General features: G+C 35.1%; 1 protein-coding gene across 6 annotated transcripts in view; it reads left to right on the forward strand.

The window, feature by feature from the left end:
• LOC118196729 (uncharacterized) overlaps positions 1–13,672 on the forward strand; it is a 102,052-nt gene extending 88,380 nt beyond the window's left edge. For all 6 annotated transcript variants that reach the window (XR_015042806.1, XR_015042807.1, XR_015042805.1 and 3 more), the window contains one exon: positions 13,115–13,672. Coding sequence is in view for 1 of the 6 variants with exons in the window: in XM_085822743.1 (XP_085678869.1) it covers positions 13,115–13,205 (91 nt within the window). In the remaining 5 variants the exon portion in view is untranslated. The remainder of the gene's footprint in view (positions 1–13,114) is intronic.
• Positions 13,673–21,406: the final 7,734 nt, after the last annotated feature.

Below are 21,406 nucleotides of genomic sequence, written 5' to 3' on the forward strand. Positions count from 1 at the left end.
ATTTCAATAGAAAGAACGAAATATTTTAAAAACGTTTCATTGCTAACGCTTACTTGGAAAACAAGAACACTGTTATAAGAGATAAGAACAACGCGGTGTTATATAAAGGTGACAAATGGGCACCGTTGGCATATATATCTTTCTGCAGAAATGTATTTACTGCGTGTTGTTTTTGTTTTTTGTTAAGCTCATTTACATTTTTCGTGAGATAAAGTTCCTTCAACAAGATTTTATTTTCTTCTTTCCAGCTGGATACTGTAAGAAAATTTCGGAAAGGAAATCTAAAACTACAATTAGATATAAATCGTTTTGAAGGTACGAGTGTTTCATTTATTAGGAGAAGGGCCTTGGCACGTCGGTCAGCGAGATTTTTCATTGTTTACTTAAGAGCTTCAACGTGAAAGTTGCCACAAATAAGCAAAAAATTAAAAATTTCATGCTAAATGCGGGGTTGTAAAGTTTTCCTGAAGTGTCTACACCATTTTAACAAGTTAAACTACGTGCAGATTACTGTTACTTTGAGTATAAGTTATTCTACGATATTACTGTTACGTTTATTCTACGATAAACGCTGAAGAACTAGCAGCCTACCGTTGTTATTAGATCCTTTTCGAAGTATCACAAATAAAAATCATAAACCTCATTTCGACAAGTATTTATTTCTGTTTCAACGCCGATCACCACCCTTCGAAATTGGAAAACGAGCTGTCGCATCATCGGTGCAGCGATGGGTCCAGATTGAAAAGTGCTGTATCATTCGCATCCTGAAGATGCCACTGCCGAAACCATCGTGGTTGTTGAAAAGCAATTTTGGAAAAAAATCCATACCTAAAGTCGACAAGGGACGGACGAAAGAAGTTGCAGTTAAAATTGGCTGATGTTTGCATCAAACCTCTAATGCGGAAGAATTCGGAAAATTGCGAATTCGAATTTTATCTTTGATATAGATTGATCTGCTTTGTCAGCTGATAACTTCAGCTAAGTAAGTTTCTTATTTTTGTTTTACTGCAGTTTTGAATGAAGTGTGTGTAATTTAAAAATTAGAGCGCACATCGAATGCAGTTCATTTTATTTTTGCATGCCGTTGTCTCAGGAAATAGTAGGCCTTTTTTTTGGGGGGGGGGTGTAGGAAATATCCCAAGCTTAATTGACATGTTCAGAAGCTAACTATGCCAATTCGCAAATAAAAACGGATTGAACTGATGTATCATATCTCATAATCATCTTGTAGAGACATTAGGTATTTTGGAAGCAGGGAAGGTGAAAAATATGCAACATCTTCACCGGGAATTGAACCAGGGACCTCTGGAGTACGCGCCCAGTGTGCAGACCACAACTCCAAGGAGGCATGCCAAGAAGGTGGGAGAAATACCTTATATACTCCCCCTTTTAAAGGGCGACTGGGGTTTCTAGAGGGACCCCAGTCGCCAAATCCTGGGTATGGAGAGTCATCATCCACCATCCTTTAAGTTCGGGCGCCACTGTAACGACACTAGGTATTTTTTGGAAGAAGGCAGATGAAGAATTAGCAGCACCTTCGCCGGGAATCGAACCGCGGACCTCTCAATTACGCGCTGAGCGTGCAGACCACTACACCACGAAGGCTGGCTAAGAAGGCGGGAGAAATACCTTAAAATCTATCTTCGCCAAAGAACTTTATGTTTTATACAGAGTAAATAGCCTTCAGCTCTTGAAAAATTTGAACAAAATCTCATTTGTATATTCTCAAAAGTGTATTTTTAAACTTCTCCCAGTAGCGAACATATTAGAAGTTTGTGAAAATACTCTGATCTGATGATATAAAGGCAGAGAAACTACTGGATCCCTTCGATTTTAAGACCATTTCTTTTCTTCCCCCTAGTGTTGCTAAAAACAGAGTAGGATATTCCGTTTTGTCCTGTGGTCAAAATCGTGCCGTTTCATCCTCTGCTATCCTCCATTCCCCTCAATAGTACCTCTATTGATGGAAGGCTGAATTTTCCCACTTATCTCCTTTCCCAAAACCGGTGTTAAATTCACAGGAGTGAGGTGCAATTCTATTTTAAGTGACTTGTGATTATTTTGAATTTGGTTCTTGACATTTTCATTCGTCTCGATTTAAACGAGCTTATGAGTTTGTCGAAACCTTGAGTTTATTGAAACCAGACGGATCATCGAGGTGTAATATTCCAATGTAGATCTTGTATATAAAAAAGAAATTTTTAAAAATGACCATAAACGCTGGATTGGCTGAGAAACTCACTGCAACGGAGCTGTATTGACAAATTCTGACGATGTATTGCAAGAATAACACTATACTTGCATTACTTCTTTCTAAAATCGAGATAGAGAAGTATATCACGAAGTGCGAGAACAGGTTCTTGACGAACTTATTCCAATTCAACAAAATGTTGAATATTCAATATTTGTTGAATGCGCGTAGACCTATATTAGTTATACATGAAAGATATCCTCTATGATGATAACATTTTGAAGATTGCCAGGGCTGTCATCTTCGCCCATAACATGAAACACATACGGAAACTGTTTAAGCTTATATATTCTCTTATTGTGAAAGGAAAATTACAATTATATTGCTCTTAAATATCTGTTAATATACCATGTTTTTTTAATTGACATTAGATTAAATTAATTCCATTATCTATTCGAAAATAATTATAATGAATGCTGTATTGGCTTGTGTTTTCTGAAAGAGGTCTGTATTTTTGAGAACATTAACAAACAGTGGCAGTGAATATCTCCTTCTAACACCGCCAAATCCACAGATCTCCAAAATCCTCCAGAACCGTGGCTAGTCGCGTTAAAAAAAGAGCTCACTGTATTTTTAATAAACGTGTACTACATTAATCTTAATTATGCATTTGTTACATTTTAATTTTCTTTCAAAGCAGTGGAACCGTTGTTCTATTGACTTGAAATTACGAGTAAAAAAATCTGATGTGTACACCACATGACTTCCTTGTACGGAATATTAAATTATACGCTTTTTTCTTGCATTTTATTTAAACTTATTAGATTCAATTAAACCTACTTCGCCGACAGCGCATAAACCACAATAGAATAAATGCATTCTTTAAAATTCACTTTGTTTACCATAACGATACTCTGGCGCTAGGTTTACTTAACAGTGTTATATTTCGTTCATATTATAACTCAGAATCCACAAAATGTATATCATTTAAAGAATTATCTAATCGTTGCCACATGTTCTATTCAAATATTATAATAAAGCTAGAACGATGTATAAAAGAAATTAAGCAAACAAAACAAAAAAGAAACAGTTTTTCACAGACGATTGAGTATTTCTCATTTAATTAATTTAGTTCTCACTTCGCGAGAAGGCAAAAATACATAAAAACTCAAAATATCTATATTAAAAATTACGAAGTAAATCTCAAACGCTTATTTCCTCGAAAAAATTCCAGAAAGGATTAAGCATGATTTAATTCGCAATAATAAATGAATGCGTTATCTTTGTTGTTGTGAGGCTAAGTTTCTCTAGATTAGGAAAAAATCCAGTAAACAAGGAATGGCCGCCATCAAAAAAAATTTTAGGCTTAGCGGCACTTAAACAACTTTAAAATTGTTGATAACTCTAAAATTATTGCATACAGATTTACTAAAGGCATAAACACCTTAACCGGAAGATAAGAACAATATAATTCAATCATTTTTAAAGCAAAAAATGTACAATTTACAAACATATAAGAGTAAAGAAAGTGAGATCACTGAGCCGGGTAATAGAGTGGATACATGTATAAATATATTTATATACGTTTGGTACGGCCGATTGCAACCAAAATACGAGGTGCACATCTACATGTTATAGCAGTCCTATATACAAAATTTCAACGTTCTGAGACTACTCGTTTTTGAGTTATGCGAGATACGTACGTACGCACGAACGTACGTACGTACATACGTTCGTACAGACGCCACGAAAAATTCTCTTCAGAATTAATTTGAAAGCAGTTTTATAATTTTTTTGAAGGAAAAAAGTATTTTATTCTGTCCTTACGTACAGATATCACGCAAAAACATTGTTAAATTGCGTTCGATAGCAGTCAAAATGGATATTTTCGTTGAAATATGCTGCCTGAAACTTTTCGCGATTACAATACTTCCTTTTTACTTCGTACAAAAGTAAAAATGGACGTTATAAAACAGAAACATAACTAGATTTAGATATACACTTTCTAAACATGCCTGAAATTTATTATTCTGTTCAAAATAATTTGTCTGAAAGAAATATTTATTTTAAATATTAGAAATCAAGAGCTTAGTGAGATCAAAGTAGTAAGAGTCACTTCTTCTAAACCGTTTGATTCGATGAAAACTGGCGTTCGCTTTATCGTAAAGTGACTTTTCGAAAAGCGGATGAAACGGAAAAGGAAAAAAGTGTATGGGGAAAAGGCAGCGCATGAAACGGCAACTACTTCGAGCTGGTTGATTGAAATGGGAAAAGACGAGACGCATTAAATCAAAACAGAGTGCGCCTTACAACTGCAGATTTTTTCAGAATAACTCATTACTTCGAATTAGTTCATTTTTACGAATTACTTATTTAAATTTACGTACTATTGTTAATCAGTTATTAAAAAATATGCAATAAATGTATTTCAGTGTTTCATTTCATTTATTTTATTTACTTCGAATCAAACAGAGATTGTAAATTGACCGACTTTTTTAACTATGTTAATTCGGGAAAAAGGACAACTAAAGCCGTTTTACCTGCACTTTTACTGATTTACCCCCCTTTAACAAAAACAAGCAAACAAACAAAAATTCCATAAAATAGAAAAGTGTATAAATACAAAAATATGGACTTTTAATTTTAAACTTATCAGGCATTATAAGAAATGTGTAAACATTATATTCTGAATTTAAAATATAAAATGACACAGCATATATATATATATATAAACAAGTCACAGTAATTTGCAATACGCTAATTATTTTTACATTTATGAGTTTTTACCTTCAAACTGTGGAGAAAATTCGGCACTTTTCCCTTAATATACGTCAAATGTGAAGACATAAATTAATATTTTCGAAATAGAATGTTCCAGTAGTAAGTTTTATCATTTATAACACTAATATTGTATCAGAAAACATGCAGGTTCATTTCCTGTAAAAATTATACCATTTTTTTAAATTTACGAGATATGTAAAAGGATAAATACGGATCATAATGATATAATGTTGATTTGCCAGTAAACATTTTGGGCGCCCGCCAGTGGCCGAGCGGTAAAAGCCGCTAAACACTGGTAAGTTCAGTCTGGTGTTCGAGTCCCAACGAACGAGCTGGCTACATGGGCGTTTTCGGTGGTTTCTCCCCATGTGTAACGTGGATACGTGCCATTTTTCCTTAAAAAGACCTCTGCGAGGCATCCCTCCTTTTCCGTGTAGTGTCTAAGAGCGGAACACGTAACAAGTAAGCAAAAGAAAAAAAATTGGGCGGCAAAAATTTTGCGATTTACTGCTATTGCATTTCCTAAAATCAGCATTTTCTATTGGTGGTGATAAAATTGAATCTTAGAATCGAAGAAATGCGGTACAAAGTTTTCCATTGTTTTTTCTTAACTGAGGCAGGGTGTAATTTTTCAAAACGTGATGAGAAAGATCTTTAATGGGAGTTAAAAAATTCGGTACTTACGTATTAGCTGTTCCCTTTTGGCTTTCTTTGGTTTCTTCTAGAACAATAAGAATTCCGGATTTTTTTTTTTTTTACTGGAACAAAGGAAGAAATGAATAATAAACCAAACCAAATCAATATATAAATATCAAAACTGATTTTCGTTTCATAAAATGTGTCAGTATTACATAGTAATTCTGAACAATTGGACATGAAGCTATTAGAATTTTTTAATTTATTTTCATGCACAAGGAAGACTTTAGTTAATGTGAATTAGCAACTAAAATCTCTTTCGCACGCAAAAAGTTTAAATATGTTACCATGAGTATTTTTAAATAATCATTTTAAGTTGTTAAACATGCCGTTTAATAATTTAAAATGTAAAATTCCACAAATCTGATGTAATTTCGATAAAAAAGATTGTTTTCCATCTTGTAATAGTGCATTTAGAATAAACTGAAGAATTTTTTTAATTAAGAAAACGTTTCTAAAATTACATTTTTTATCATTTTTCTTGCTGAAATTTGTAGACTGAATAGCATGTATAACACTAATTTTGAATTTATATAATCGCTACTGAAAATTCTGTTTATTGTGATTTTTATTCTCTGAGAATAACTGTGTATCAGTAAAAACATTTTTGAGAAAATAATAACCGTACTCGATTTATAATAAATATCTTGGAGTCTAGTTTTTAGAAAACTTCCACTTTAAGAAATAAGTAGAATCGGAACTATTCTTGTGTGTGTGTAACATTAGGTTACGAATTTTAATTTTAACTTTTATTTTCCCACATTTTTTTAGATATTATATAAAAATTAGAGAAAATGATAATTATTCCACCAAAATGTTAAATTTATTTAGTTGCTATTTATTTTTCTTTAATAATTAATCAAGCAGATTTTAATCAATATATTGATGTAAAGGCATTAAAGAAATATAACATTTTGATGAATGAGTGTTTATTGATAATCACTAATATGAATTAGTTGACACAAATATGAATCTTGCAAAAAAATTATAACATTATTACACATTAATATTGTTGCAAAATGCTCAGTAGCTGGCATGAGCGCTTTCGTGGCTTTTCCCCCACGTGTTTTTAGAAATTTTTTAGAAAGTCCTCCACAAAGGCATCTCTTCACTTAGGCAAATAGCCCTCGAGGCTTTGCCGTAATCACATAAACCTAACCTGCCCAGCGGCTGAGCAATGAGATAGCTTTCCCGCAAAGCGGTGCTGGGGTTACCAGAAACAAGACAAGACGAGGTTGCCAGATTTGGCGCGAAATCGCCCATTTGGCGACAAAATTGACGATGTGCTTTAGACGGTGGGGGAACATTCTAGAATACATTTTTAGCGGTTTTCTCGAGTATATTCTCGAAGATAGGTTAAAGCTATATATAACCTGCCTGTCCTGGGAAAGAGTGTTGTCTTGAGTTCATAGATTAGCTTAGAGATTCACCGAGTCGGAAGCTGTACTTTGGTGCTTTGCCGTGAAGCTGTCTTCACCGTTATAGCTGGAATGTTGTGTTGCTGATTGTTTCAGAATGTTTTTCGTAGTTTTTCGACGAGTGTAAACGTGTCTTTGAAACTTTCTTGTGTAATACTGATTACTGGTGAATAAATTCTGTTTTTATTATTTATCAAGTGTTATCATCAATTATTTCTAATCTACAAACCCGTAGAACACAACAATATTTTTTTTTTTTTTTTTTTCTTAATAATGAACAGGAAAGTTTCTTCAAAAATTGCACTTAAATCATTCACTTACCAAATAACATTTGTAGTCGCTCCAACTTTTTTCGTCATATTGTCCTTAATAATAATGTTTATTGCCTTTAATGATAATAATAATGTTTAATGTCCTTGATTTAATAATATCGCGGTGGAAAGCTCATCTCGCCGCTTCTGATTACATGCCTCTGTTTTCTTTGACTTTATCAAGGTCAGCAACAAAAATGTGCATTTTGAGAAACATTCATTATCTTTTCACAAGTTCAGTGTCACATATGATCATGATTACCAGGAAATAGTTAATTGTAGACCATGGGTTAATAAACAACAAAATTATCATAGACCATGGGTGGGAAATAATTTTAACCACCGGCCAAGAAGGTCTTTTTGAGTTTATCATGTGGGCAGGGCCATGACGATCTTTCGCAAAGCAACTATCATTTTCAGGACGCAGTGGTGGGGAGGGAATTCCTTCGCGGGCAGAAATTTAAAAAAAAAAAAAATTACAAATACGCCAAAATCTAAATGTGTTCGTATTGGTCACGGAATGATTAACATGTATATTGTTTCATTTTCAAATAAAAGTTTAATGGTGAAATGATAAGATTATATACGTCAGCGGATTTACATGCTTTCTAATATATTTAGTGCTCTCAACTTACTAGTCATGCGTATGTACAGCGTAACAATAGATGCGCACTCGTGCTACTGTTTCAGCAATTTACGTATAAAATCGGGTAGGAAAGCTATGAAAATGGCATTGCACAGAATTTCATAACGGGCTGGATTTAGCAATTGGAAGGGCCGCAATCCGGTCTCCGGGCTGGCTTTTGCCCACCCTTGTCCTAAACAGTGCCGTTTTAGCTTGTACGGAGATCTCGGGATTATAGGTGTCCATATTTTGACAATATTTTTGTTATTCAAGAGAGTTAATGCAGTTTAAAGCCTTGGAATACTACTAAAGACCGCGGCTCCATTATCTTCTTCAGAAGGACGTGATCGTAAGTCTCTTTTTCTATCGTAATCAGTTCAGGGAAATTCCTTGAGTTTCGTCAACTTAAAATATGATAAAGATTCCTGCTCTGGTCTTTGCAAATACTTATGGAAAGATTCCTTGAAGTGTTTGACAGCAACCGAGTCTGTTTAGAGAATGGAAAAACTGCTTCATCGAAGTCGAATCTGATATGTAATGCTGTCATCTGGATATCCAGTTAATGTCTATCACTTAACACCGAGTCCTTGCAGAAAGTATGATTATTCCTAGCTGGGCAAAGTGGAATAAAATTCTGTACTTTTGATATGCCTTAGCGTTCCTGTTGTCCGGAAGGTACATGGAAGCTTCGAATCTAATTTAAGACCCATCAAAAATGCTACTATTTTAAGATTCAGAATTACTTTCCCGCTTAACAAACTTCATAATGTGTTTCAAAACTCTTAGCCTTATTATATTCCTTTTTAAGGTACTTTGAATAGGCCAAGGATAGAAATGGGTGTTGATCTCATTTTGAAAAACAGCATAGCTTAAGACTTGTGTCAGTGTAGAATGCATTCGATCTTTACGGGATATTTCGACAAAATCAAGCAAAGTAAATTTCATTTTTAACAAAAAATGGAGGTAGGAAAACACGTCTGATGGTAGTTCGTTGAACAAAAGCGTTTAATAATTTTTTTCAGCAAATTGTTCCGCATTCGCCTAAGTACCAGAATCTCAGTGCTGAACATTTTGAGACCAAGATCTTGAATCAAATGTTTTTTTTTTTTTTTTTTTTTCAGTTCAACGAGACCTAAAAATATTTGTTTTAAATTCTATTAATTTAAAAAATGAGTGATTTAATAGCAACGATATATACTTGGATACAAATTACTCAATTGGCAGTTAATAACATTTCAAATATTATTTTAATGACCGTAACGTTCCTAATGTCTTATGTTACGTATTTCAATATAGGATCTTTTGATATTTCAAAGAAAGAATTTAATGGCTTTATTGAATACATTTTAGTGCCTTACTGGATTAAAACTTTTACTTGGGAAACATAATGGGGATATCATACCTGAGAATCTCAAGGTTGCTCTAATGAAAAGTTGCTGATAAAGGGGGTTGTTAGAAAAATCACCATGTTCATTATAACAGAAAAAATATGTTAGCGAAAATGATTCGCGACCCCCCCCTTCGTTCTTTAAGCTGTTATGTAAATGACTTCTAACATTCTAATAATAGAAACCGTTGCTAAAAAAGTAGATAGATTATCTTTTGACAAAATAGAACTTCACTGTTTTGTTTTGAAATTTTTACTAGAAGTTATTGTTTTAGATGAAATGTGTATTCGTATGTGTATCACATCTGTATATTAAACTTATATGTATAATGTACATCTTAGAACACTTATAGAGAAACTGAGAATCACAAAATTTGAAAACGCTTTCGTTGGAAACGTCGAGAAATAATTTTTAGACGACCTAAAAAGGACCTCCCAAGCTTCAAAAAAGTTATATGACACCATGAATATCGTCACGATCTGATCAAAAGCATAAAAGGTTTTATTAGCGCCAATCATTACTTTTATTTTCGGCCACTAGGGAGGCTTTAGATTGCTTTCTCATACAATAGGCAGCCATTACTTTGAGACCTGCGGTGAAACCTTTTACAGTCTTGAGACGATTCATTGCAGTGACGATGCTTACGGAATTGTGACATCAGTGTGTATACGCCTGAAGAAAATATGTGGTGTTCCCACTGTGTCTGCATTTGTGTGTTCAAAGATATTTCTTCACCACAAGGTAAACTATGCCTTTATAACCACATCTGTTCGGTCTGTGGGAAAATGAATTGATGTAGCCGGGAGGCGTCTTGGTACCATGCAAACAATATGTTAGTACGCACGGCCGAGTAGCAAATGTTGCCTGTGCTTTGTGTGCAGCCGAAGCCCGCTAATCGTAATGTGTTGTTTTGCGACTTCAAAAGAGATCACAGTATAGATACTCTCATCATCAATTTTGCCATCGCCCAAAACCAGAAAAAAAGAACTTATGGTGGAAAACTGAAAGACGCTGGATAAATTATGTGTCATTTTATTTTCTCTTCAGCGCAAGGTTTTGAGTTATATATTACGAGTTTGATGATATTAGTTTGTTTGTCAGATCTTTTCATTTTTGTAATTTGCCTCAATATTCAGTTTCGCAGTTCGTTCTTTTATCCTTGTGGACTTCAAAGTTGCTCAGTGAAATCTGTTTATAAAGGGTGCTCCGAAATCATAAAAAAATAAACAATCATTCTGTTCTTAAAGCTGTCGGTCTAATTTTTTTGGTCATTGTGGTGATTGATCTCAATAAACCCACGAGGCTTCGTTGTTCATTTTTAAAAGTAAAAATTAATTTTTATATGCTCGTTAGTAATTCGTTAATCATTTGAATAGAAATGAATTGCTAGAATTCATAGTTTTTTTTTTTTTTTTTTTTTTTTTTTTTTTTTTTTTTTTTAAGTAACATACACGTAAAATATACATACGGATGTATAGTAGCAGAAATATCTTTTTCCCGGTCTGATCAATTTGACATCTTTCACGAAAGAAACTCAGAATTTCTCTCCCACTGTTGAAAATTGGAACCGCCCATCAAAATATCATTGTTTGAACCTTTCGTAGAAGGGTATCGTCTGATTTTCATTCCATTCCTTTTCTCCAAAAGATAGACTGTTCGGGAGACTAGAGCCGGCGGAAGTGGGCCTATAAAAGGCCCTTCCAGACGCTTCTCTGATACTATCAACCACGTGAATTTTTATAAATTAATTATGTTTTTATGCACCGAATCTTTGCAGAGAAATAAAAAATAATTAAAACAGAAAATTATGTAATGACAGAAATTGCATTTTATACAAATATATAATGTAAAATATCATTAGAATATTTTTGCATAATAAAATTGGCGTGTATTTAGGACAGGCGCCGGAGGCCTTGCGATGGCACCAGGCGACAAAATTGAGAGGCAGAAAATATCTGTAGGCTATTGATGGCAGACTGTGTAGCTATGATTTGTTTAAAGCTATGATAGCATTAAATTCAAACTCAGCTTATTTATCTGTGCAGTTTAAGAATTCATGTAAAAATTTAGTGCCTCACTGTGGTTATTCTTGTTATTTCATTTTTAACTTCACTTTCATGTTTACTTGTCCTGTAGGCTTCTACTGAGTTCCTGCTACTAGACTGTCTTGATTTGAAAAAATCCTAAAACCTTTATTATTCTTCTCCCTGCAATCTTCTTTCTCCTTCCTTCATTTATATTTTCAAACTCATGAACACTAGAAGTAACTTCAGAAGCTCCATATTTTTGCCTCAATGTTGGGAGGTCATTCGTGTTTTATGATAGCCATAAATTAGCATTAAACTCAATTGATCGCAAAGCTTAAAAGTGAGATTTACAGTAATTATATTTTTTTTAAAAAAGTCAAATGTCCAAATTTATCTTTACGCACCCAAAAATAATGATATTCCATGAAATAGCCATTCGATGGAATTCTTTTTTTGCTAGGGATGCTAATTATGCTTGGCAGCATTATCCAATCAAAAGTGATCAAATGATTTCTGATATTCAAATCAAGCGCTTTGCGCAAAATGAATATCTGAGTGAATTTCTGCAATACAGCATTTGATTTCAGTCTGTAAGGACTCAAAACACTTTGTTATGGCTCCAAAGTATCATTTGTAAGAATCTGTGATCATCAACCGTTTAGAAGCAGAGCTGACAATCATGGAAGCAGTGAGAGGTGTGAATATTTCAAGACTGGACAGTCTGGTACGCTATAGAACGAGTTTCAAAACTCTGGAACTGTTGTAAGGAGACCTGGATATGGTTGTAAATGGATAACAACCGTTTCTCAAGATCAATATCTGGCAATAACTGCCTGTCGTAACAGAACCAACAGGAAGTCGACAGTTAAGTTCAGAGCTTGCAGCCGCCACTGGAACAGTTGCATCACAGTAAACTGTATGCAGAAGACTTAAAGGCCTTTCTACCAGAAGGCCAAGAATAAGAATATGTGATTCACTATCTTCACAACAAAGGGTGAATTGGTGCAAAAATGGCCCCATGTCCTCTTCAAAGATGAGTCAAGTTTTAATTTAACATCTGATTTTAAACGTGTTTTTACAAACGTCCGTTATAGAGTTATCAGAAACATGAAATCTTCCTTCGAATATTATGGAACGTGACCGTTTCGGTAATGCAGGTTTGATAGTATGGGGACGAATAATTATCGAACAGAGATATCAGGAGAGGTCTTAGGGATTCCCAACGGGGTCGATATTGAGCCCCTGGGAGCCGATGAAATTTTAAAGGGGGGTGGTAATGATGAAGGGGATCGATAGTCGAATGTGCATTGACAACAGATCGGCACAACGAAGATTCCATTGACCAAAAAATATTCATTAATAAAATTTACAATTAATTGTTTATTAATATGAAGATCTACCACACAGGAAGGAAGAAATTATATAAAATGAGGAAGGAGAAAATATATCAATGGCTTATGATGCAAGAACAGTTTGTTACATTGAAGGGAGACGTTTCAGCACACATGTTCAAAACACATGCCTAACCATCCAATTGATTTAAATAGAAATTTTATAGAATCTGTGATTTTGAACTATTTTTTTTTCAAAAATTTTGTTCATATTCTTTGTCTAATTGTTATTCTTTACTCCACTTATGTGCAATTATTTGTATTATAATTATGTTATACATTGCAGAGAAAACTATAAGGGGATCGACGAAGAAAGCCATTCTTTTAAAGGAGGCCAATGGAAGAAAAAGGTTGGGAATCCCTGCCATAGAACTTAGATGTGAGACGTTGTATAGAACGTAAGACTTTGCAGAGGTGCATATGGATCTGACTTTTTATGCGTAGACGATAATGCTCTTCCACATCAAGCAAACTCCGCTGACGAATTCCTTGAAAGTGAAGGTATTGAGCGAATACCGTACCCAGCAAAATTTCCTGATTTTAACCAGATAAAGAGCTTTTGGCCTTACTTAGGAAAAGCAGCTGCTCGGAGACATCTTACTCTTACAGATGGTTGTGAATGGCCTTAGATCCCATTCTTGTAGTGGAACTTAATACTCCCAAGTTTTTGGTTAACAGCATTATTGCAAGCATGAAAACGCATTGGGATATGTGTGTACAGGTCAAAGGAGATCACATTCCGTATTAAATTCATAAGCCTTAATCCCTCTGAACTCTGCTTGTAACATATTATTACTATTTGTATTTTGTATAGTTCTGTATAATAAACAGAGATCTAAACTTTTTCTTATATGTTAATATCGTTTCACACAATTCATAAAATTATAGTTCACAATTTCTGAGAAATCCATGACTTCATGCATTTAAAGGAAATTTTGTACATGAGTGCATATTAAAATATAACTAGAGCCTTTAATGTATCTGATGCTTAGCTTATTTAATACAAAGCAAATTTGACTTGACATAATCCGTCAAAGATATTTAAAAACATCTCCTGAAAAGATTTATTTCACAGTTTACGCGTCTAGCCAAGGTTTCCGGGGAAGGGGGGGAATTGGACACGATTGTGAGTAAATTGTGTTTTCCCTCACCGTTCGAGTTAAGGTGACTTTTCATTAGCGGTTTTTTTTACTGGTAATTTCTGATGTATAGTGAGTAACTGCCTAAATATAACGAACAATTAAGATTCAAATTATTAATGAAAGTATTTATTTATGATTATTATATACAATAATGAAACCTAATATTAGTTTAAACCTAAGTAATGGGATTAATTTCTGGCAGAAATCTTTGAAAAACCAATCAGTCAATCAAACCAGCACTTGGCGGACTACTAGAAAAAGTAGATTATCGGGGTGAAAAAACGTTCAGGTGGCAATACTAATAATGTTATTAAAATTAACTTCAATTTGAAGTAAATCAATAAAAAATTTCATTCTGATCTTAATCTAAAATTGAAAACGGCTTTGTATGATTTACTGTGATTCAAGTAGTGTAGTGATTAATACGCTATGAACAAAAATGCTTGAATTGATGGGGAGTTGCAATATTTGTAACAGAAGATTCATACTACTATACTTTCAAGGATTCTCCATCTCACTCTGGAATTACGCGCCCAGCGTGCAGACCACCACACCACAAAGGAATGCCAAGAAGGTGGGAGAAATACCTTATAATTTCTAAATTAATATTTGTTCGGCGTGTTATTTTTACCTAAATTTAGTATTCTCTTTAGTCTCATTGGTGACGGTTTAAGCATTTTAACGTTTTTCATTGATTTATTTCTGTCAGCCCGTGAAGTACATTCAGAGATTAAATTCAACCAGAGACCGGTCGATTTATTTCTTGGTTTCTGCATGAAATTTTAATTACAGCCAGAACCTAAAATAATGTCAAGGTCCAGTACTTTATTTTATTATTTAACTATTTACTATCTATTTAATAACTTTTTATTTATCTTTTTACATTTTATTAAATTTTAATTTTAATTATTCTGATAATTAATTGTTCAGTTTTTTAATATTAATTATTAGTCATTTTTGCTTATTTATTCTTGTTCCTTTTTCCTGACGGTCTTACGTAGCGCTCCGGCATATCTAACTTAGAAATTAAGCTTCATCAACAAAGACTTGAGCAGTTCCTTTGAATCCTATTCTGATATCTAGTTCATGGTTGACGCAGCTATCAGATAACCAGTAGGAAAGCAAATTAAGATATCAGATGTGAGAAATTTACGACGCATTTTATGAAATAATGAACGACAACATTTTTAATAAAGCAGTATAATATGAAACGCATAATCTGTGTGTTAAAATTGAAGATTGTTAAACTTATTTTCTCTGTGATAATCTGGCACAATATGCTTAAAAGAATAAATCTTTCCACTAAACAGCTTCAAAATGAAACTGAATATTAAATGTGCTTCAGAATGTACTTGTCTATTTCCCTTCAGTAGGATATTGATCAAATTGGAAAACAGATCAGATTCTAATTACAACAGTATGCATAAAATTGCCAAAAAATTTAGCGAATATATAGATGGGGAATTTGAATTTAAATCTGCTGTTAAAATCCGACGAAGGCAAGACACATAAGTTTCAAAATGAACATTTAAGCCGATTAACGTGTAAAAGACAAACTTAAAATTATGTATTTATATAGATTTTTAGACGTTTCATGCACATCCTTAAGTGAACGCTTTTAATCGCTAAAATTTCGCTGTGGTAATTTTAGTTTCATATGCAATTTATCAGAAATTGATAAATTGCAATTTATCAGAAACACTGTAACAGTTTGGGGGGGATCTGTGCTTTTAAATATATTTGCAAAGGTAAATTTTAAAACTCAAAATCCTTTTAATATTTTGAAGTTAATTAAATTTAGCGATTTATTTTTTCTTTCATTAAGAATATTATTGACTTTGTCTGTTACTGTTTCAAGCGGTGAAAGATCATATTCCAAAGTAAAATTAATTAAGACTTATTTACGTAGTATGTCTTAAGATTTTATGACACCAGCCCGGTATATAGTACACTGGTTTCCAGAAGCTGCGGAAAAGTCACAGAAGTATCGACAACTCGTTCAAAAATAAGCCAATGCATATAAATTTTGAATGTGTTATCAAATAAGAATTGTTGAGTAAAACTGTAGTATGCAAATTAATCAAGCTGCAATCGAAATACGTCATCTGCGAGGAGCATAGAATTGCATGTTTCAGAGCAAGCCTTCAAATTTCATTGAGATAAGAAATCTGGGGTACCAATTTGTAACAATGACCTCCAAGCATCATTTGCCCGAAGAACTGCGATGGACAGCTTTTGGGAGACTAGAGGCAGAAGTGGCCAGATGGCTAAATCTGATGTCCTTCCTTTCGCAACAATTTCTAATCGCAGATTCGGCATCCAGGAGGTTCAGCCAAGGACGGCCAACAGCTACGACGAACGCTGATGACTGATATTTGTTGTTATGCGCACGAAGGAATGGAACTTCAACTTGATACCCAATGTTGCAACTACTGGAAGATTGGTGTCAGCGTCAACCGTACATAGAAGGCTTCACGAAGGAGGTTTGTACTAGCCATTTGCATGCCGCTCACGTCACGTCATTGAGGAATTTGAGGGGGTACATCAACACATCCACTGAACAGTTGATCAGTGGAGAACTGTTCTCTTGATGGATGAATCCAAGTTTAGCCTCCAAAACGATAATGGGCGTGATTTGATTTAGAGAGGACCTGGCACCCGTTATCATGCGTCAAACATCCGTGAAAGGGATGCATACGGAGGAGGCAGTGTCTGTGTTTGAGGTGGCATCTCTTTGGGTGGATGCACAGATCTCTATGTCTTTCCACGTAGAACCATGAATGCTCAGGATATAGAGATATGAAATGACATGTAACTGTTTTGCAAGAGCTATGCCTATCACTTCCTACGGAACTGATAGTTGTACAATTGACAACATCTCATATCGCTGTATGTGTTGCATTGCTTTTAGGGGAGATCATACTTTTTACAAGGTAATTTATATCAAGGTAATTTTCCTTTATCAAAGTGACACATCCGATTTGTTCATTTTATACGTATGTTAATTTCTATAACACCATAATTGTCTGGTAGTTTCTTTTCATCTCATTTTATACCTTGCTATGTACTGTAAGTCAGTTTTATTAAATTTTACATGTAACTTTTTGAGTAATCCTCATTTTTGTGATTTTTCCTTAATTAATGATAACATTGCATATTATTTGCAATAACAGCTTGGGAGTAACACATCTAGTGGGCAGATGTGGAACTTTGTTGCTGCTCTTTTAGTGTTGCGCAATCGGTGTCATTATTCAGTAGTTAAATGCGGGTCTGTGAATAATGTTATTGCAACAAATGTAAGTGCTTGGTTGACCCGGGATAGATCGTGACAGATGTTTAAGCAGCGGTCACCCAAATCCAGGATTTTCCGACTTGGTGACTTTAAGCTATTGTTCCATGACATCCCAAATGTGCTGTATTGGATTAAGATCGGCGAGTTAAGCGACCAGGACATGAACTGGAATTTATCATTATGCTACTGGAACCACTCTAGCACAATTTGAGCCTTGTGACATGGAACGTTGCCCTACTGCCTTTCCAATTGGGAAGACAGCAGGGCAAGGGTACAACTGGTTCGCAATGATGTTGAGATATACGCAACTTTCCGATATTCTATTCTACCACAATCAAAGATCCCAGAGACTCTCATGAAAACGTCCCCAAAAGCATAATTGCCGCCACCACTAGCCCGTGTGTGACCTGCAGTACATTGGGGAAGCAAATATTCGCCTGGGAGATGGCTTATCCTAATACGGCCATCGATGTGATGAATCGTGAATTGTCATTTGCGTAAGTACTACTAACAATGGTAGGTCAGGAACAACCCTCGAATTGTGCAATTTCAGAGATATTCATTCCGAGCAGTCAGGCCATTGCAATCTGCCTTGTACCAGAATCGATTAGATCAGCAGTCCAACACATGCAGAAGTAAGCGCAAGAATGATTCCTCAGATTTTCCAGCAAAAGTTAAATGGCATTCCCACCTGATTACGCGCCCTCCACGTCATCTACGCCAGTTCATTGTAAAATGTGATGAATATCAATGTTTTGCCGCTTCAATGCCGCTATTAAATCGACAAGTTGAATAAAGAATTTTTGATTACGCGTCTTAAGTTATATTAATTTTCCTCAGCGTAGCTGTGATTAAACCTTTTAATCATTTACTAAAATTAGCTTGAGTGTCATTAGTATTCTAATGTCATTTTGTGAATGCTTTTCGGTTAAACTCGGTACAAAAATCTACCATTTTATTGAGAAATTTGACTTCAAAGACTTACTATGGGCAGTGCCACCTTCATCTCGAGAGATGCTTTTGAGATCCTTTTCTGGAGCTCGAAATTCGTTATCTCACCAACTGCTAGTAGCTCCGATAAAATTTAAGGGTGTATATGTATATAAAATAAGAAATTTAGAATTAGTTTTTCGTAAAGACCAAAAATTTTATTTCATAAGTGAAAAATTTCAAATAATCCTATAAATGCAAAAAAGAATTAAAAATTTTTTAAAACAAAAGCTCTTCAAACAAGCAATACACCAATTAAAAAAAATCAATGAAATTTAAAGAAAAACGAACATAATAAAAAAGGAATTCTATCAACTTCAATGGCACTTCGGCAGGAGGAGGAACACTGAAATCTCTCTTCTACAAAAATCCTTGCTTTTCTGTATCCAGATTTTCAATGTATTTTAATTATAATAGTGCGCCTGAAAATTCTGTCTCCTCCCTAGAGGAAAAAACAAAGTAAATTCTAATTAGAATCTTGTACCTCAAATAAAAAGAATTCTATTTAAAAAATTGGAAACGTAAGTGAAAATAAAATACTTCAGTGAGAAATTCAAATCAAAACTTTACCTAAAAAATAGCACATAATCCAAAGAATTTAAAACGTAAGTGAAATTATATAACTTTAGTGAAAAGACTTAATTAAAACTCACAAGAAGTAATTAAAAAATTCGAGCACTTTCATTTAGAACATAATCGAAATTGCATGATTATATTTTGCTTAAAAAAATTGTTTTGTAATTATATATACAGTTCGTTGCTAGCTTTTTATCCGGGCCGGTGCAATAATATCGGCAAAAGCTGTACTTTTTCAAATTTGACATGAAATTTTTTCCACATTTTCCCCTATAGGCTAAACATGATACGCAGTTTTGCTTGCGATATCCCTGCAAATGCAGTTTTTTTCCCTAAATTAATTACATCTGAGAGTCGGTAACCAAGCCATCGTGGTTACACATGTGTCATGAAATTCTGTGTGAATCATCTTCAAGATCACGGATGACTTGGGAAAAACCAGACGTTATAACGGAGAGCAGAAATGCAAAGGTAACAGGAAAACAATCATGCCGATTTCGGCGGTGGATGCTTTTAGTTCGTTGTGCTTATCTTGGTTGATTGGTTCGAACTGACAGCGGAACTAGAATCTGCAGTAGAAATCAAAATATTAGTCGAACAGTATCAAATCATCAGTACAAGATAAAAGCCTAGTTGGCGGTTACTTGCAAGTAAACCTGAGTACCTGCTTCCACCATTTTCGAAAATGGAGCCTCCACTAGCCATACTCATAACCCATTTTTGTTCTTCTTTGGTTGTTTCTTTTTTCGATGTGTTCCTTTTTCTATTCCCTGAGTGTAACATTGTTCTCTGATTTTCCGATCTATCAGCGTAGAAAAAAATCCTCGTTTCTTCCCGAGAACACACCCTGTGTCATTGATACAAGCGACTGCATCGAAAAAGTCTCAGCATGTGCTGGGTAGCAATTACATTTGTCTGGAAATCTGCCTCTACCATTTTTGGAGCTTCATCTTTCAACGACATAAATTCCTCTGTTGGCCACATTCATAACTTTCTTCGAATTCTTCTTAAGACGTCGAATCATCCATATGCTTCTTTTCCTGTGTCCCTATGGATACCACTGTCCTCTGATTTTTTTGGTATGTCAGAGTCTACCAGGTCCTTGTAACCTACCAGCACCTGAGGAAACATTATAGGCTCTCGATCAAACACTGTGACTGCATCTTAACCTTGCCACAGCTATCGGCTATGGGCTATGCATAGCCACCAAGATTCGTCGCCTATGCATAATGCACAGCCGACAAATAGGCCAGGATGGCATTTCTGGATCTTTCGGAGTAGCCTGACCTTAAAGTCGATTCTTCCGGTGCTGTTTTCGCCTATTTTCTGTTGCCGGTGGTTCCCTTTCCCATTTCAGTTTCTGGCAGATGCTTAGATATAAACCGGTATAAGCAGCTGTATTCATCATCCTTAAAATTTCATGACCCGAAGATGCATCCTGTACTGTGTACAAACTATTGATCCATACAGCTACCTCAACTATTTTCCGAGTTTCATTACCCGAAGACGCAACCTCTATTGGCAATTACGTCCGCCTCGTGAGCTACCTCCACGGTTTTATGGGCTTTTCATTATCCAAAGGTACAGCGTTTATTGGGTATCAGTTGTTCATCTCTGTTTCTGCCTTCACCATTTCCGGAGTTAGTTATCCGAAGACGCAGCCTTCACCATTTCATGGGCTTCATCATCTGATGAAGCCCTCCATTGAGAATTATTTCCTTCTGGGGAGCTACCTCTTCCTTTTCCAGAGCTTTATTATGCGAAGTTGCATCCTTCATTTGGTAATAGTTGGTCTGCGTAACTACCTCCACCGTTTTTAGAGCTTCGTTGTGTGAAGACGCAGTATTTATTGTGTGTCAACTTTCCGTCTCTGCAGCTGCCTTCACCGTTTATGAACTTCATTAACCAAAGAAGCAGCCTGCAAATCAGTCTGTGTGGTTACCTCCACCGTTATCGGAGCTTCATTATTCGATGACACCCCTTCGATTTCTCGTATCCATTATTCGCTTCTGATTCTTCTTCAGATGTCCAACAATCCATGTCCTCCTTTTTCTATAATCCTGTTGGCTGATACTTGTAGGCCATTATTCTCTGATTCTTCAATATGTCAGAGTTGATCAGGTCCTCGTCTCCTCCTGGGAAAAAACCTTGAGACTTAGATATAAGACTTAGATTGTGACTGCACTGAAATCAACAGTACTCGCCACAGCGTTATGGTTAGAATACGAGTAAGCCAGGATGTCCTTAATGTCCGTACCTTGTTTGTTTTCTTAAAGTTGGTTCTTCTCACGTCCTTTCTGTTTCCTGATGTTTTTCGTGGATGATTCTTGGAATTACACCCGTTTGTGCAGTTGAATCCACCACTTCTGGAGTTTTATTATCCGAAGACGTACCCTCCATTATCTCCAGACCTTTATTATCCCTATCCCAAGGTGCATCCTTCATTGGGTAGCACTTGTCGTTCTGTAGGGCTGTTTTCGAAACTTCAGTATCCGAAGAGGCATTATTCATTGGGTAGCAATTGTCGGTCTGCTTCCACTGTTTTCAGAGCTTCATTGTACGAAGTTGCATCCTTCAC

The sequence above is a fragment of the Stegodyphus dumicola genome, chromosome 8, assembly GCF_044657685.1.
Source record: "Stegodyphus dumicola isolate Sdum_Otavi_A_Nest chromosome 8, ASM4465768v1".
NCBI classification, from domain to species: domain Eukaryota; kingdom Metazoa; phylum Arthropoda; class Arachnida; order Araneae; family Eresidae; genus Stegodyphus; species Stegodyphus dumicola.